General features: G+C 38.2%; 1 protein-coding gene across 2 annotated transcripts in view; it reads right to left on the reverse strand.

The window, feature by feature from the left end:
- Nucleotides 1-364: 364 nt before the first annotated feature.
- sh3glb1b (SH3-domain GRB2-like endophilin B1b) overlaps nucleotides 365-16,874 on the reverse strand; it is a 19,538-nt gene continuing 3,028 nt past the window's right edge. Inside the window, exons 4-11 of one of the 2 annotated variants that reach the window (XM_049476760.1) lie at nucleotides 15,375-15,508; nucleotides 12,154-12,246; nucleotides 11,279-11,365; nucleotides 8,795-8,818; nucleotides 6,450-6,539; nucleotides 6,256-6,356; nucleotides 4,598-4,814; nucleotides 365-3,316 (exon numbers count right to left, since the gene is read on the reverse strand). In XM_049476760.1, the coding sequence (XP_049332717.1) occupies nucleotides 3,209-3,316; nucleotides 4,598-4,814; nucleotides 6,256-6,356; nucleotides 6,450-6,539; nucleotides 8,795-8,818; nucleotides 11,279-11,365; nucleotides 12,154-12,246; nucleotides 15,375-15,508 (854 nt within the window). In that variant the 3' untranslated portion in view covers nucleotides 365-3,208. The remainder of the gene's footprint in view (nucleotides 3,317-4,597; nucleotides 4,815-6,255; nucleotides 6,357-6,449; nucleotides 6,540-8,794; nucleotides 8,819-11,278; nucleotides 11,366-12,153; nucleotides 12,247-15,374; nucleotides 15,509-16,874) is intronic. The other variant, XM_049476761.1, reaches the window with a different exon arrangement.

Genomic DNA, 16,874 nt, shown 5'->3' on the forward strand with positions numbered 1-16,874 from the left:
TCACTGTCCAATAATAATAAAAAAAAAAAAGTTCTTTCCCCTCATCACTCCTAGGGTGATGTGGATCAGCACAAGGCTGCATCTGTGAGCTGATGTATCAGAACCGATTTGATCAAATATCCTTTAAATACGAGATTGTCATTTTTAATTCACATTTACATTTTTAGAAGCTAAAATAACATTCAATCTTCAAGCAGGTCCTTTCGTTTGTGCTTTAGCTTTTAACTTTTAAGCCAAAATCAGTGTTGAAAATGTGAAAATTGTACTTTATGTATTATTTAACTGGGATTTATTTTTACATTTACTCCTTTTGCTTTATTTTCTGGTCAGTAAAACGTAAAGAAAGCTCAAACACAGCAACAAATCACTCAATATAATATTTATTAAAGCATTTTAGCTCACAACGGCAGTTACTTTAACAGTAGTTAGTATTATTTAATAATAAAAAACTCTATTTGGCACAGAAATGAGAGAATAATGCACTGTAATGTTGTGTAAAGTGAATGTAAGGCTTTCATGTATTCATGGAGGCACATGTACTGTAATGAGGGAGGGATGGCGGAAAGGGGGCGGGGCAGTGTGTCAGCTATTGCTATTGATTTACGCTACATTAAATAATAATAACACACACCTGTTCACACTTGGGGGAATAATTCACTCACAGCACGGCATTCACAGTACAGTAAAATCACACCAAATACAGGAACTCTCCAGCTTAAAGTTCTGAATCTGATCTCTGTCTGCTGAATCTGCAGTATAATAAACTTCGTACGATCATTTTTAGCTTATAAAAGCACTAATTTTAATAATTTAAATTGCATTGAAATTCACTGTTGTTGTTCACTGTTGTATTAATCTGCATTGTGTGCATGTATGTAGTACTGTGTCCTACAGCCGTCTGTCAACGGTGCTGGCACTAACAGCATCTGTGGCGTGCAGTCAATATTTACCAATAACTAGATAGCAAAAAATAACAAAACAATCTAAAAAAAAAAAAGCACACTTCTAATAGAAGTCAACGAGCAGCTGTGATGCGACTCTGCAGCAAATCAAAAAGTGGCGGAGTCCTAATCTACAGTATAATAAACTTCGGACGATTATTTTTAGCTTATTAAGACTTATTTTTAAAGAACTAATAGTTTACCCAGAAGGAAGTGTATTAAAAGGAATTGCATTGGAATTCACTCAAAATTCACTGTCTTCAGAGACAGGGTTGACGTGGTGTTAAAGGCGGTCGTTGTATCAATCTGTATTGTGTGCGTGTATGTAGTACTGCATCCTACAGCTGTCTGCCAACGGTGCTGACACTAACAGCATCTGTAGCTTGCCGTCAATTTAATACCAATAACTAAAAAGCAATTATTTTTTAAAAGTCTGGACAGACGCAAACCACAAAAAATATATATTTTTGCAAAGCTAGATTAAATCCAGATTATTCGATAGTTTGAACAGCCAGAAAACATGGCGCATTTCTGGATTATATCCACATAATGGCTTCTAATAGTCTGAACAGACTGAAAAAGAATCCAAATAAAATCCAATTTTGGGCAAATCTAGTTTGAATTCAGATTGATTTTTTAATGTCTGGACAGACACAAACCAAAAAAATAACTAAAAATAACTTAAAAATCTAACAACAAAAAGAAACACTTCTTATAGAAGTCTAATAGAGCAGCTGTTATGGAACTCGGCAGCAAATCAAAAAGAGGCGGAGTCTGGGTAATCACTAGTGATAGAGGGAGTCCTAATCTACAGTATAATATACTTCGTACGATCATTTTTATCTTATTAAGAACTAATTGTCATAGTTCACCCAGAAGGAAGTGTATTGAAAGGAATTGCATTAAAATACACTAAAAATTAGCTAATTTTAGTCTTCGGCAACAGGGTTCACGTGGTGTTAAGGATGGTCGTTGTATTAATCTGCATTGTGTGCATGTATGTAGTACTGTGTCCTACAGCCGTCTGCCAACAGTGCTGGCACTAACAGTATCTGTAGCGTGCAGTCAATTATTACCAATAACTAGAAAACAAAAAATAACAAAAAAAAAATCTTTATAAAAAAAAAAAAAAAAAAACTTCAGCGACAGGGTTGACGTGGTGTTAAAGGCGGTTGTTGTATTACTGTATTTTTCGGATTATAAGGTGCATTTTAAGAGACACTATAAGAAACTTCTAATTCAGCAGGTTTTACCGATGGGTGGTGGTGGGGGTAGCTAACTAAGTTAAGTAAAGCTAATCTAAGTAAACAAAACTGTAATTCTTAAAAAAAAAACAATTTATTTCAAAGTGAAATAAGTGCTGGACGTTAAACTACACAGATTTCTCTCATGAAAACTGTTTATTTGGGTGAGTAAAGCACTTCCGTTTATTTACAGTAATATTAGATTTCCATTAGCATTAGCATTAGCATTAACCTCGCTAATTATTTGCATGAGTCACAAAAGTCAAACAAGCCACCAAGTTCTAGTATTCCTGTCGGTTGATTCCTTCTGGGTAAAATTACCTTTTATTTGTTTAAATTCTTCACTCTGTGAAGCATTTAGGTGCTCTTATCTGCGATCTTGATGAGTGCCAGTTTCATCATTTTAATGTATTTTATAGTATTCGCACTTCACTTTAAATCCTTTAATTTTCCCAAAAATCGACAGTGCGCCTTATGAGCAGTAAAGTCACACTGCTGAAGTACAGAGTTATAAGAGGGAGCTGTTAGTGAAGTTTCTCCAGCACTAAGGCTAAAACAGCATTAGCATTAGCATTAGCTGCTAACCTCGCTAATTATTTGCATGTGTCACAAAGGTCAAACTACCCACAAAGTTTTATTTCTGTCTGTAAATTTCCTTCTGGGTGAAATTATCTTTTATTTGTTTAAATTCTTCACTCTGTGAAGCATTTAGGTATCTTATCTTATCTGCGTCCCTGATGAGTGCCAGTTTCATCATTTTAGCATTAGCTGCTAACCTTCTAGGAAAATTCGAAACATCATTTTAGCAATGTTGACCGTACTCAGCTCTACACTACAGACGCAGCAGATGGAGATCAGATCTTTTATCCTAAACTGAGGATTGTCCGTGTGTAGTGTCCCTCAGCTCTCCTCCTATTGGCCGATTCTGATATTTGGCGTAAAATAAATTTGGCTAATTGATAAATGGATAAATCTGTGTTTGTGAATTCACCCCTCACTCTCCTCAGATCTACGGTTTCCTGTTTAATTCAGCAGCTCCAGATAGGTAATCGGCACTTTTCCTTTCTGATGACCTCGCTCGCCCATCAGCCAATCAGAGTCCATGCCCGGGACGCTGCTCACCGTGATCACCTAGAAACACGAGAAGAATTTAATCAGTTTTGGACCAATCGGATGAAATTTGAACAAAAAAAACAAATAATTTGCTTAGATTTAATTTACTTCTTTCAAAAATAATGTTAAGTATAAGAACAGTAAAGCAGTTATAAACATATCGTCAAAACTTTTACGCTACCAGTCAAAACTGTGAAAAATTAATACTGAAGTGATTTAGAATATAAAATTAAAGAACACATAAGGAATTATTTTGTAGCTTAAATAAAAGTGTTTAACAAAAATACTCTGCGAAGAAGCGTTTAGGTGCTCTCTCCGCTAATCTTAGTTCTCCCCCCAGTAACGTTAGTTAGCTATCCACTAATGTTAGCTAGCGCTATGCTAACCTTAGTTCTCTCCCCAGTAATGTTAGCTAGCTCGATGCTAAATTTAGCTAGCTGTACGCTTACCTTATTTCTCCCCCAGTAACGTTAGCTAGCTCGCTGCTTATTTTAGATAGCTCTCCGCTAACCTTAGTTCTCCCCAGTAACATTAGCTAGCTCTACGCTAACATTATTTCTCTCCCCAGTAACGTTAGCTAGCTCGACGCTAATTTTAGCTAGCTCTATGCTAACCTTAGTTCTCTCCCCAGTAACGTTAGCTAGCTCGACGCTAATTTTAGCTAGCTCTATGCTAACCTTAGTTCTCTCCCCAGTAACGTTAGCTAGCTCGACGCTAATTTTAGCTAGCTCTATGCTAACCTTAGTTCTCTCCCCAGTAACGTTAGCTAGCTCGCTGCTAATGTTAGCTAGCTCTGCGCTAACCTTATTTCTCTCCCCAGTAACGTTAGCTTGCTTTCTGCTAATTTTAGCTAGCTCTCTACTAACCTTATTTCTCTCCCCAGTAACGTTAGCTAGCTCTACGCTAACCTTAGTTCTCCCCCAGTAATGTTAGCTAGCTCTACGCTAATGTTAGTATGTGCTTTCCCACTGGCATTAAACACAGTCTAAAAATGTAATACCTAAAGTAAATTTTTAGTAAATTTAAGACAATTTAAGACCTTAATTACCCAGATTTTAATTTAATATATCGATATATATGTCGCAACTTTTTTATGTGCCTTATGTATGCAGTTAGCATCATGCTAATTGGTGCATGTGAGTTCCTACTGCTGCATTAGCCTTGCTTGTAGCTTCAGTGTAAAACTCTATAGAAGCATGCCACAGATGCTACAGATGCTGCAGATGCTACACCTGTGATTTTACTAATCGACTACACAGTATAGTAGCTAATAGCGGGGAATTAGCCGTTAGCGCTCACCTCGTCGGCGAGTAGCGAGAGCTCGCTGCTGCTGGCTGCGTCGTAATCGTACAGAACGCGAGCTTTGCGTGGACCTGAGGAGCTCCGCAGTTCGTTCAGCGACGGCGACGCCTGGCCTGGGGTCGGCGCCGGGGTCAGAGTGGGCGGAGCCACCGAGACACTGGCGGAGGAAGTGGCTGTAAGTGCGTTATTATTCGAGCTGAACGTGGCGGGGAAGCTGGAGGAGATAAAACCACAAAAAATATATTTTATTTCGATTTTAAGTGACAAACCAACACAAAATATATATACTTAGGGTTTTTGTCTCTACCAGCTTTAGATTGATATTTAGATTGCTTTAGATTGTTATAGAATTATAAAAAATACAACTATAAAATCTGAATAAAAGAAGAATTTACTTTTCTCATCCAATCAGAACAGTGGAGGAATCTAACTACACAGTACAGCACTGCCATCTAGTGGTCACGGTTTAATCACAACACAAAATGAACCACTTCTGACACCAATCTTTACATTTAAGCTAATAATTAATAAGTATCGATACTGTGTTTTTGAAAATCTATATTATACAGCAAAACAAAATATCACTACTTTCTTACACCACTAAGTTCCAGTTAAAATTTTCTACACTAAACTTAGAAACTTTAACATCTCTATAAAGACCATTCCACCGAATTGGTGCCATTCCTGTCCCCAGAAAATGACGTGTTAATGTGCACACAAAATAAAAACTTTAAAATGCATTTTATTATTAAGCATAGTGTCTTGTACATTGACCTAATCACAAAAGTAAGATATGTAATAAATAACATTAATAAAAAACTACTTATAACACTTAAAAAAAGCATTTGTTACCTTCCCCACTCTTTATAACTATACACTGTATAGTTTATATAGCTTTATAGAAATATATTTATTAAAATCCTATATATATTCCTAGATATATATTTTTTTGCATTGTTGTGTGACTCAAAATCCCATATATGCATTAAAACATATTTTTTCTTAATATTTAAGTTATAAAATACACATTTTAGTTGTGTCCCTGTGTTGTGGGTTCACTCAGTCCTGTTACCGTAACGCATTACCCTGATCATCTGAAACATCTGGAACATTCTACAACAGAAAGTCACCTCTACAACAGGAAGTGACATCATCAGCTGGTTCTTCTGAAGATCATGGGAAGATAAAAATTCCCCCATTTATTTTATTTTTCTATATATTTGATCTTATTGTAACGATGACTGTGGAGCTCAATCTCAACACTCAGTCCTGTTACCTAAAATCAATTCTTACATCTTATTGGTTTATTTTTAAAACAAAAAAGGGAAAATCACTAGAATGTGCTGCTCAGTGTCCTCAAGCTATTAGCATAGCCGCCATTTATTTGCTATTTTTCATGTTTTCGCTAATTCTATGCTAAAAGCTCATTCCTGTTACTCAAAACTTTAAAAGAAAAGTAACAGGAGTGACTCGATTCTAAACATGCTTTTTAAATGTCACATGAGTTTTGTAACCATCTTCAGATTAGAAACCTTGTAAAAAATTTAAACAGTACATGTTTTGAACAGTTAAATATATATGTTATAATATATTAGATTCAGAGTTAATAAAGATTTAAAAAATCAGTTTAATTTGGAGAAGATGAGCAGTCGTACCTGCCGAGCTGTTTCTGGAGATTAACCATGTACTGGTAGCACTGAGCGTAGTACGAAGCCTGAGCGTCCACGAAGTCGTTGAGGCAGCGCAGGTGATGCGCCTGTAGACGGAGAGGGGGCGTGGTCAGTAAGAGCTCAGCGTTGAAGAGTTAATTCGTAATAAAGTGAAATAAAAGTCGTAATAATTAACGTACGTGAGTGCTGCTGACTCCCTCCAATAAGAGCCTGGTGATCTCAGCCTGACGATCAAACTCGCTCTGAGCTATCCTCAACTCCGTCTCCGCCTGAGGACAACCAATCACATTCATCACAGTTATCACAGTTACACAGCCTCAGCCAATCAGCTTACAGCGGTTTAAACACATTCAAATTCAGCCTACAGCAGTTTAAACCCACTAAAACTCAGCCTACAGCAGTTTAGCCCCTCCCACAATCAGCTTACATCAGTCTAACCCCTCCCACATTCAGCTTACAGCAGTTTAACCCCTCCCACATTCAGCTTACAGCAGTTTAACCCCTCCCACATTCAGCTTACAGCAGTTTAACCCCTCCCAAATTCAGCCTACAGCAGTTTAACCCCTCCCAAATTCAGCCTACAGCAGTTTAACCCCTCCCAAATTCAGCCTACAGCAGTTTAACCCCTCCCAAATTCAGTCTACAGCAGTTTAACCCCTCCCACATTCAGCTTACAGCAGTTTAACCCCTCCCACATTCAGCTTACAGCAGTTTAACCCCTCCCAAATTCAGCCTACAGCAGTTTAACCCCTCCCAAATTCAGTCTACAGCAGTTTAACCCCTCCCAAATTCAGTCTACAGCAGTTTAACCCCTCCCAAATTCAGCCTACAGCAGTTTAACCCCTCCCAAATTCAGCCTACAGCAGTTTAACCCCTCCCAAATTCAGTCTACAGCAGTTTAACCGCTCCCAAATTCAGCCTACAGCAGTTTAACCCCTCCCAAATTCAGCCTACAGCAGTTTAACCCCTCCCAAATTCAGCCTACAGCAGTTTAACCCCTCCCAAATTCAGCCTACAGCAGTTTAACCCCTCCCAAATTCAGCCTACAGCAGTTTAACCCCTCCCAAATTCAGCCTACAGCAGTTTAACCCCTCCCAAATTCAGTCTACAGCAGTTTAACCGCTCCCAAATTCAGCCTACAGCAGTTTAACCCCTCCCAAATTCAGCCTACAGCAGTTTAACCCCTCCCAAATTCAGCCTACAGCAGTTTAACCCCTCCCAAATTCAGTCTACAGCAGTTTAACCCCTCCCACATTCAGCTTACAGCAGTTTAACCCCTCCCACATTCAGCTTACAGCAGTTTAACCCCTCCCAAATTCAGTCTACAGCAGTTTAACCCCTCCCAAATTCAGCCTACAGCAGTTTAACCCCTCCCAAATTCAGTCTACAGCAGTTTAACCCCTCCCAAATTCAGTCTACAGCAGTTTAACCCCTCCCAAATTCAGTCTACAGCAGTTTAACCCCTCCCAAATTCAGTCTACAGCAGTTTAACCCCTCCCAAATTCAGTCTACAGCAGTTTAACCCCTCCCAAATTCAGCCTACAGCAGTTTAACCCCTCCCAAATTCAGCCTACAGCAGTTTAACCCCTCCCAAATTCAGCCTACAGCAGTTTAACCCCTCCCAAATTCAGCCTACAGCAGTTTAACCCCTCCCAAATTCAGTCTACAGCAGTTTAACCCCTCCCAAATTCAGTCTACAGCAGTTTAACCCCTCCCACATTCAGCTTACAGCAGTTTAACCCCTCCCACATTCAGCTTACAGCAGTTTAACCCCTCCCAAATTCAGCCTACAGCAGTTTAACCCCTCCCAAATTCAGTCTACAGCAGTTTAACCCCTCCCAAATTCAGTCTACAGCAGTTTAACCCCTCCCAAATTCAGCCTACAGCAGTTTAACCCCTCCCAAATTCAGCCTACAGCAGTTTAACCCCTCCCAAATTCAGCCTACAGCAGTTTAACCCCTCCCAAATTCAGCCTACAGCAGTTTAACCCCTCCCAAATTCAGTCTACAGCAGTTTAACCCCTCCCAAATTCAGCCTACAGCAGTTTAACCCCTCCCAAATTCAGCCTACAGCAGTTTAACCCCTCCCAAATTCAGCCTACAGCAGTTTAACCCCTCCCAAATTCAGCCTACAGCAGTTTAACCCCTCCCAAATTCAGTCTACAGCAGTTTAACCCCTCCCAAATTCAGCCTACAGCAGTTTAACCCCTCCCACATTCAGCTTACAGCAGTTTAACCCCTCCCACATTCAGCTTACAGCAGTTTAACCCCTCCCAAATTCAGCCTACAGCAGTTTAACCCCTCCCACATTCAGTTTACAGCCGTTTAGCCCCACCCACATTTAGCCTACAGCAGTATAACCCCTCCCACATTCAGTCTACAGTATACGAGAGTGTAGGTAAATATATATATATCAGTATTAAAGGTACAGTATATAAATGTATTAGTGATGTATTAGATATGGGGGTGGGGGGGTGTTTCTCTCAGTACAGGTACAGGTGTGTGTTTACCTGTCTCACACTTACCTGGTGGACCTCCTCAGCCCACACCTGACCAGCGTTCAGAAACACACCAACACATTATCATTATATAACCAGTTAAAATACACACACTATGCACACATACAGAAATATACTACACACACAAACACAAAGAGAAATACCACACACTCACATAAATATATCTCTCACTCTATAAAACACACTGTACACACACACACACACTATATATATACAGACATACTCTATACACACATACTCTATATACACACACACACAAAACACTATATACACACACACTATATATACATACATACTCTATACACACATACTCTATATACACACACACAAAACACTATATACACACACTATATACACACACACACTATATATACATACATACTCTATACACACATACTCTATATACACACACACAAAACACTATATACACACACTATATACACACACACACTATATATACATACATACTCTATACACACATACTCTATATACACACACACACAAAACACTATATACACACACACTATATATACATACATACTCTATACACACATACTCTATATACACACACACAAAACACTATATACACACACTATATACACACACACACTATATATACATACATACTCTATACACACATACTCTATATACACACACACAAAACACTATATACACACACTATATACACACACACACTATATATACATACATACTCTATACACACATACTCTATATACACACACACACAAAACACTATATACACACACTATATATACACACACACACTATATACATACATACTCTATACACACATACTCTATATACACACACACACACACAAAACACTATATACACACACTATACACACACACACTATATATACAGACACACTATACACACATACTCTATATACACACACAAAACACTATATACACACACACTATATACACACACACACTATATATATACAGACATACTCTATACACACATACTCTATATACACACACACACACAAAACACTATACACACACACTATATACACACACACACTATATATATACAGACATACTCTATACACACAAACTCTATATACACACACACAAAACACTATATACACACACTATATATACACACACACTATATATATACAGACATACTCTATACACACATACTCTATATACACACACACACACAACACTATATACACACACTATATACACACACACTATATATACAGACATACTCTATACACACATACTCTATATACACACACACAAAACACTATATACACACACACTATACACACACACACTATATACTCACAGAAATATAATACACACACTATATACAGACATACACTATACACACATACTCTATATACACAAATATACACACACAAAACACTATACACACACACTATATACACACACACACTATATACTCACAGAAATATAATACACACACAGTCACAAAGAGACATACCACACACAATATATATATATATATATATATATATATATGTATACACACACACTAAATATAGAAACATGCACTCTATAAAACACACTGTACACACACACACACTACACACATACTATATACACACACACATTCTTTAAATACACACTGAAACATATCTCTCACACACGCACACACACAGAGAAATACTGCACACGTACACTCTATAAACACACACACACACACACACACACACGCACTCTACATACACACTATATACGCACACAAACTCTATGCCCACGCACACTTTATACACTTTGTACAGACACACTCTACACACACACTAATCACAAGTCACATGGAAGTCACATGAAGTTTAAAAGAACTTTCAAACACACACACACACACACACACACACAGAAAAGGAAGCACACTTTCACCTCAAAATACACACACACCAAACATCTAGGAGACACCCGGCCTCTTACATTAACTACTGTATATGTTTGAATTATATATTATCCCTAAAATAACTGTGATAAACTATATTATTTACACCACTTACTGAAATATAACTTTCCCTGGTACCTGATTATTAGATATTATTAGATTATTAGATTATTAGATAGAGGGTATTAAATACTAGATACTTCTTCCAATTTTTAACTTTTAACTTTTTTTTCTTGGTTTTACATCAGTGAAATGCAAAATAATAAATAACAATAAATACTTAAATGCGTAAAATACTCAGTACTACACAGGTTCACAATTTATAACACAGAAAACACAGAAAGCTGCGTTCTCTTCCAGCCCTCAGCCACCAAGTAATCCAAACAGGAAACAGAAACATATTATTTATGATTATTTATCATAAAATAGTGAGAAAAATCAAGGAATATTCCAGAATATTTGCTCTTTAATTGATGGTATAAATGTCTGTGCAGGTCACTGATTGGCCGGGCCGGGTGTGCCTGCGTGTGATTGGCTCGGCAGGGCGAGAGAAGGCGGCGGTTAGACACAGAGAGGACAAACCTTCAACCACCTGACATGCAAGAAGCTGAAAAAATAAGAAAAGTGAGCCACATACTCCTCTCCCTGCGGGGGGGCGGAGCTTAGCTCCTGTTCGTTAGCGAGCAGCACGGGCGAGAGAGAGAGCAAGAAAGAAAAAGAGAGAGAGAGAGAGAGAGAGAGAGAGAGAAAGAGGACGACAAGAACAGAGCGAGACAGTACAGAAATTAATATTATATTAGTTAGTCCTGTAAGAATAGTAAAACATGTACAACACACACACACTCACACACACAGTTTATACAGTGTCTGCACTAGTATTCAATACATTTATGATGCTTTCATTTAAACCAGCATTATGTGAAAACTGGGGACCTGGGGACCTATCTTACACCCTGTGCAAGATACATTAAGATGCTAATTGCTATCTAATACCCCTGCAAACATACTTTCAGATTTTTACTGGTTTAAATAGCAACAGTGCTTCTGAATATATCTACACTGAAATGTGGAAATGAGGTGTGTTCAGGTACATTTCTGGTGTATTGGTGTACTTATCCCGACGTTACGATAGCAAAGACACACTGATGACACACTTATGCCAACAGGCTGTTGGCATAATTGCTCTTGTGCTCCCCCTACAGGTGGTACAGAGTATATATCACTTTTACTCTACTGCAGTAACACAAGCTGTACACACGCATTTCTGGACAAGCTGATAGATTCGGAATCAGCATCTAAAATAACATTATTGTTTTTTTTTATTGTTTTTGTTCTTAATGTTGTTTTTATCCACTTGTTTCTAAATGTTTGCTTCTGATTTTAATGCCTTTTACACTGTATGCGCAGAATAAAGCGCATCTGATCTACAGAATATCTGATTATCTGATAATACTCACTGCTGATCGAGCATCGGCTGCTCTGGCCTTCTTCACCCGGGTTTTAGCCGCATCCAGATCCAGACGCTTTATCTGCAGCAGCTTCCGCTCTTTCTGTTAATCAACAACAACATAAAATATAACTATATCAATAGACCTGTGAAGTAGGGGTGGGAATCGTTTACTATCTCACGATTCGATTCGATTCCGATTTTGGGGGCCACGATTCGATTCAAAATCGATTTTTGATTCAAAACGATTTGATTTATAAAAATTTCTGCTTCTGGCTTATGAATCTTATTGAAAAAAGCCTCCAAAATATACACTGGTCCTGAAGCAGGTAATGTGTTACAAAAACAATAAAATGTGCAGGAATGTGGGTCCTCAGTGACAGAGGTGGGATATCACAATGACGTTAATGAACAATAAATAAATAATAAATAACACTGCTTTATTACCAGGCTACTAGCGGTGGTGTGTAGGTGACGCTGCTGGGCTGATGTGATGATAGCAGTGGAGCGCTAAAGTTCAGAAGCAGCTGCTGATTAACTAGTTAACTTTAAGGTCGTTGTATTTCTTCAGAAAGGGGGCAGGAGGTGGAGAAATTAATTCATATGGTCCATTCCTTAATTCCTCTGTGATGAGGAGCTGAAATTAGCTCTGATTAGCTTATTGTATTTTTCCGTTCCGCCTTAAATGCTGCAGCCCGCTGCCACCTGTAGCGTTATTTAAGGTGGAACTGGAAAGTTAGCTAGTTAGCTAGCTAACAGTTACTGAAACTAACTACTAGCGATCTTTTTTATGCTTGTTATGAAGCATTCTGCCATAAAACATTAAAACTACACGTTAATCTAATGTAATATAGTGCTTGTTCTGCCATCTTACCGGTGATTCTCAAACACCTACGCTCTGTGTGTGTCTGGAAGATCTCCGTTTGAAGGGACAAGCGCTATCCCCAGGGTTGCCAGGTCCAACAAAAATACCCAGCCCAAAATCAGTCTAAAACCCGCCCCTCAGAATCGATTTTGGGACATTTTAAATCGATTCTGAATCGTAGTAAATGAGAATCAAGATTCTTATGTGAATCGATTTTTTGGCACACCTCTACTGTGAAGCATGTAAAATGATGAGTTTCTTTGATTTTCCCAAATATAAAACCTCTGGAATATAATCAAGAGGAAGATGGATGATCACAAACCATCAAACCACCAAACTGAACTGCTTGAATTTTTACACCAGGAGTAAAGCAGCATAAAGTTATCCAAAAGCAGTGTGTAAGACTGGTGGAGGAGAACATGATGCCAAGATGCATAAAAAAAACTGTGATTAAAAACCAACCAGGATTATTCCACCAAATATTGATTATTTCTGAACTCTTAAAACTTTATGAATATGAACTTGTTTTCTTTGCATTATTTGAGGTCTGAAAGTTCTGCATCTTTTTTGTTATTTCAGTCATTTCTCATTTTCTGTAAATAAATGCTCTAAATGAGAATATTTTTATTTGGAATTTGGGAGAAATGTTGTCTGTAGTTTATAGAATAAAATAACAATGTTCATTTTACTCAAACATAAACCTATAAATAGCAAAATCAGAGAAACTGATTCAGAAACTGAAGTGCTCTCTAATATTTTTATTTTAGATCTGTAATTCTGTGTTTACTGGCTTCTGTTTAGTGTCTGTTTTGTTTGGCAGACTCTGTGCTGTTTCAGTCAGTTATTATAACACTTTTATAGCGCACAATAAAACAATACAGATTACAAACGCTTTCTCAACTTCCTCTAAATCCTGATTAACCAAAGCAGCTTTAGAATAATACTGTAAATTACTCACAACAACTTACACTAGGTAAAGGGATAATGTTGTAAATATTTGCCAAATAACTATCCAATACACAATTTATAAAAGTCATAAAATCATATATTATAGCAAAATTGTATTGGAGTTTTAGAGCATTTGTGTAGAATCTACAGTAGATACTGTGTAGTAGTTTAACTAGTGAGAAGCTTCTCCCTGCATCAGCTCAAACATATAAAATCCACCGTGCATATTAAACATAGTAATTATTAAACCCCCCAGTGGGCCGCAGAGGTACTGCAGGGGAGCTGTATCAATATTTTCTTCCAATATATAGATAGTTCAGTAACTGTCATTTAAGATGTGACAGACATTTAGTAATTTTATCTGCAAAAACAAAACATGTTAAGGTCGAGCTTTCTGATTGGTAGAGGTGGGCGATATGACCCTAAAATAATATCACGATATTTAATGGTATTTTCACGATAACGATACTCTTGGCGATATAATTATTATTTTTTTAAGAATACACTACTGCAACAAAACGAAATTTTTATTTTATTATTGCATATAATATATGTCACAACACTACCTGAGATATTAAAAAATACAAGAATTTGATCAGATTTGTAATAGAAGTCAATGATCCAGGATGTCATGATAGTAAAAATGCACTCCAAATACCTGAATATATCCTGGATTAAAGTAAAATAAATGATACTGGAAATATATCATCTGTATCTAGTAGATATATAATGGGAAATAATGAGAACAGTGTGAATTTTTAATTAGCTAAAAACAGTAAAATTCAAATGGGTGATATGGCACAATATTTTTAGGGTATTATATCGTACGATTGGATACGGCACACCCCTACTGATTGGTTGGGTGTAGTACAGTCACATGACAAGCAAACGTCAAATTAGCTTTTTAGTGTGCTGTGAGTTGCAAAAGGTTGGGAATTCCTGTATTACCGTATTTTTCACACTATAAACTGCACTGGATTATAAAGTGCATTATATGCGACACTAGTAAGGAACAGGGGTGTCGACATGTTTCCCTTCTAATTCTACACATTTCTCTTCTGAAAGTTCTGAAGTTTTATTTGGGCGAGTAAAGCAATTCGTCCCACGTAGCTCATATTAACGTGATAAACACGCTACAGACTACAGTCTGATATACTCACCTCTGAATGGCAAAAGAGTTAGCGCTTAGCACAGTTAGCGGTTAATGCTAATGCTACTGCTCCAGCCTTAGTGCTGGAGAAACTTCACTGAAACTCCTGTATAACTCTGTACTTCAGTGGAGTGGCTTTACTGCTCCTTAATACCTGACTGATAGAATTCACTGGATTATAAACAAAAAATAGGGTGAATGATATTTTGGTGCTGAACGATCGTTATTATGTTGATTTTAGGTCAGAAATAGTTAAAACTGTACTTACGGATATGGTTTTATAATCTCCTTCGATGAAGTTCCTGAATGGGGTGAGGAAGTTGATGGCGGAGCTGTGGATGAACTCTTTCTCAGAGCTGCCCAGCTGCTTCTCCACCTCCCCACACTTAATCAGAGCGCTGCCTGCACAACATTAATATTAATATTATTAATATTCATAATTAGTAACAAAAAGATCAGCTACGTATCGGTATTTACCCATTTTTTTAACCAAAATAAGATATAAGATCAGAGAAAACTGCACTTCCTTGTTAAACCACTAGATGCGAGTGCCAAATGGTCCGGGGCTCTAAAGCGCTGCCACTATGATCGGGAGATCACTGATTCGAATCCCGTTCAGGCGGCTTGCCATCAGCTGCCAGAGCCCAGAGAGAGCACAGTAGTCCTTGCTCTCTCTGGGTGGGTACAGTACAGTAGATGGCGCTCTCTCTTTCCCCTCATCACTCCTAGGGTGATGTGGATCAGCACAAGGCTGCGTCTGTGAGCTGATGTATCAGAACCGAGTCGCTGCGCTTTCCTCTGAGCGTTAGCACTGTGATGCTTCTCAGCAATACTACAGCATCAGCAGCAGCTCAAAAAGAGGCGGAGTCTAACTACACATGTGTAAGGTGCTGCTATGGTATCCGTGGTGGTTTCTATATTGTTTATGGTGCTGCTATGTGGTTGGGGTGTTGTTATGGTTTTGCTTAGTAATTGTTAAAGTGCTGCTATGTGGTTGGCATGGTGTTATGGTGTTGCTTACTGGTTGCTATGGTGCTATGGTATCTGTGGTGGTTGTTATATTGTTAACAAGGTGTTGCTAAGTGGTTGGGGTGTTGTTATGGTGTTGCTTAGTGGTTGCTATGGTGCTGCTATGTGGTTGGGGTGTTGTTATGGTTTTGCTTAGGATAGTTAAAGTGCTGCTATGTGGTTGGCATGGTGTTATAGTGTTGCTTAGTAGTTGCTAAGGTGCTGCTATGTGGTTTGGGTGTTGTGTTGACATTTAGTGGTTGCTAAGGTGCTGCTATGGTGCTATGGTATCTGTGGTGGTTGTTATATTGTTAAAGGTGTTGCTAAGTGGTTGGGGTGTTGTTATGGTGTCGCTTAGTGATAGCTAAGGTGCTGCTAAGTGGTTGGGGTGTTGTTATGGTGTCACTTAGTGGTTGCTAAGGTGCTTCTATGGTGCTATGGTATCTGTGGTGGTTTTACATTGTTTATAAGGTGTTGCTAATTGGTTGGGGGGTTGTTATGGCATTGCCAAGTGGTTGCTAAAATGCTGCTAAGTGGTTGGCGTGGTGTTATGGTGTTGCTTAGTGGTCGCTAAGGTGCTGCTATGTGGTTGGGGTGTTGTTATTGTGTTTCTTAGTGGTTTCTAAGGTGCTGCTATGGTATCCGTGGTGGTTGCTATATTGTTTATAAGGTGTTGCTAAGTAGTTGAGATGTTGCTTAGTGGTTGCTAGGTTGCTGCTAGGTGGTTGCATATTGAGTAAGTAGCGTATTCGCATAAATC

The sequence above is a fragment of the Astyanax mexicanus genome, chromosome 4 (genome assembly GCF_023375975.1).
Source record: "Astyanax mexicanus isolate ESR-SI-001 chromosome 4, AstMex3_surface, whole genome shotgun sequence".
NCBI lineage: Eukaryota > Metazoa > Chordata > Actinopteri > Characiformes > Acestrorhamphidae > Astyanax > Astyanax mexicanus.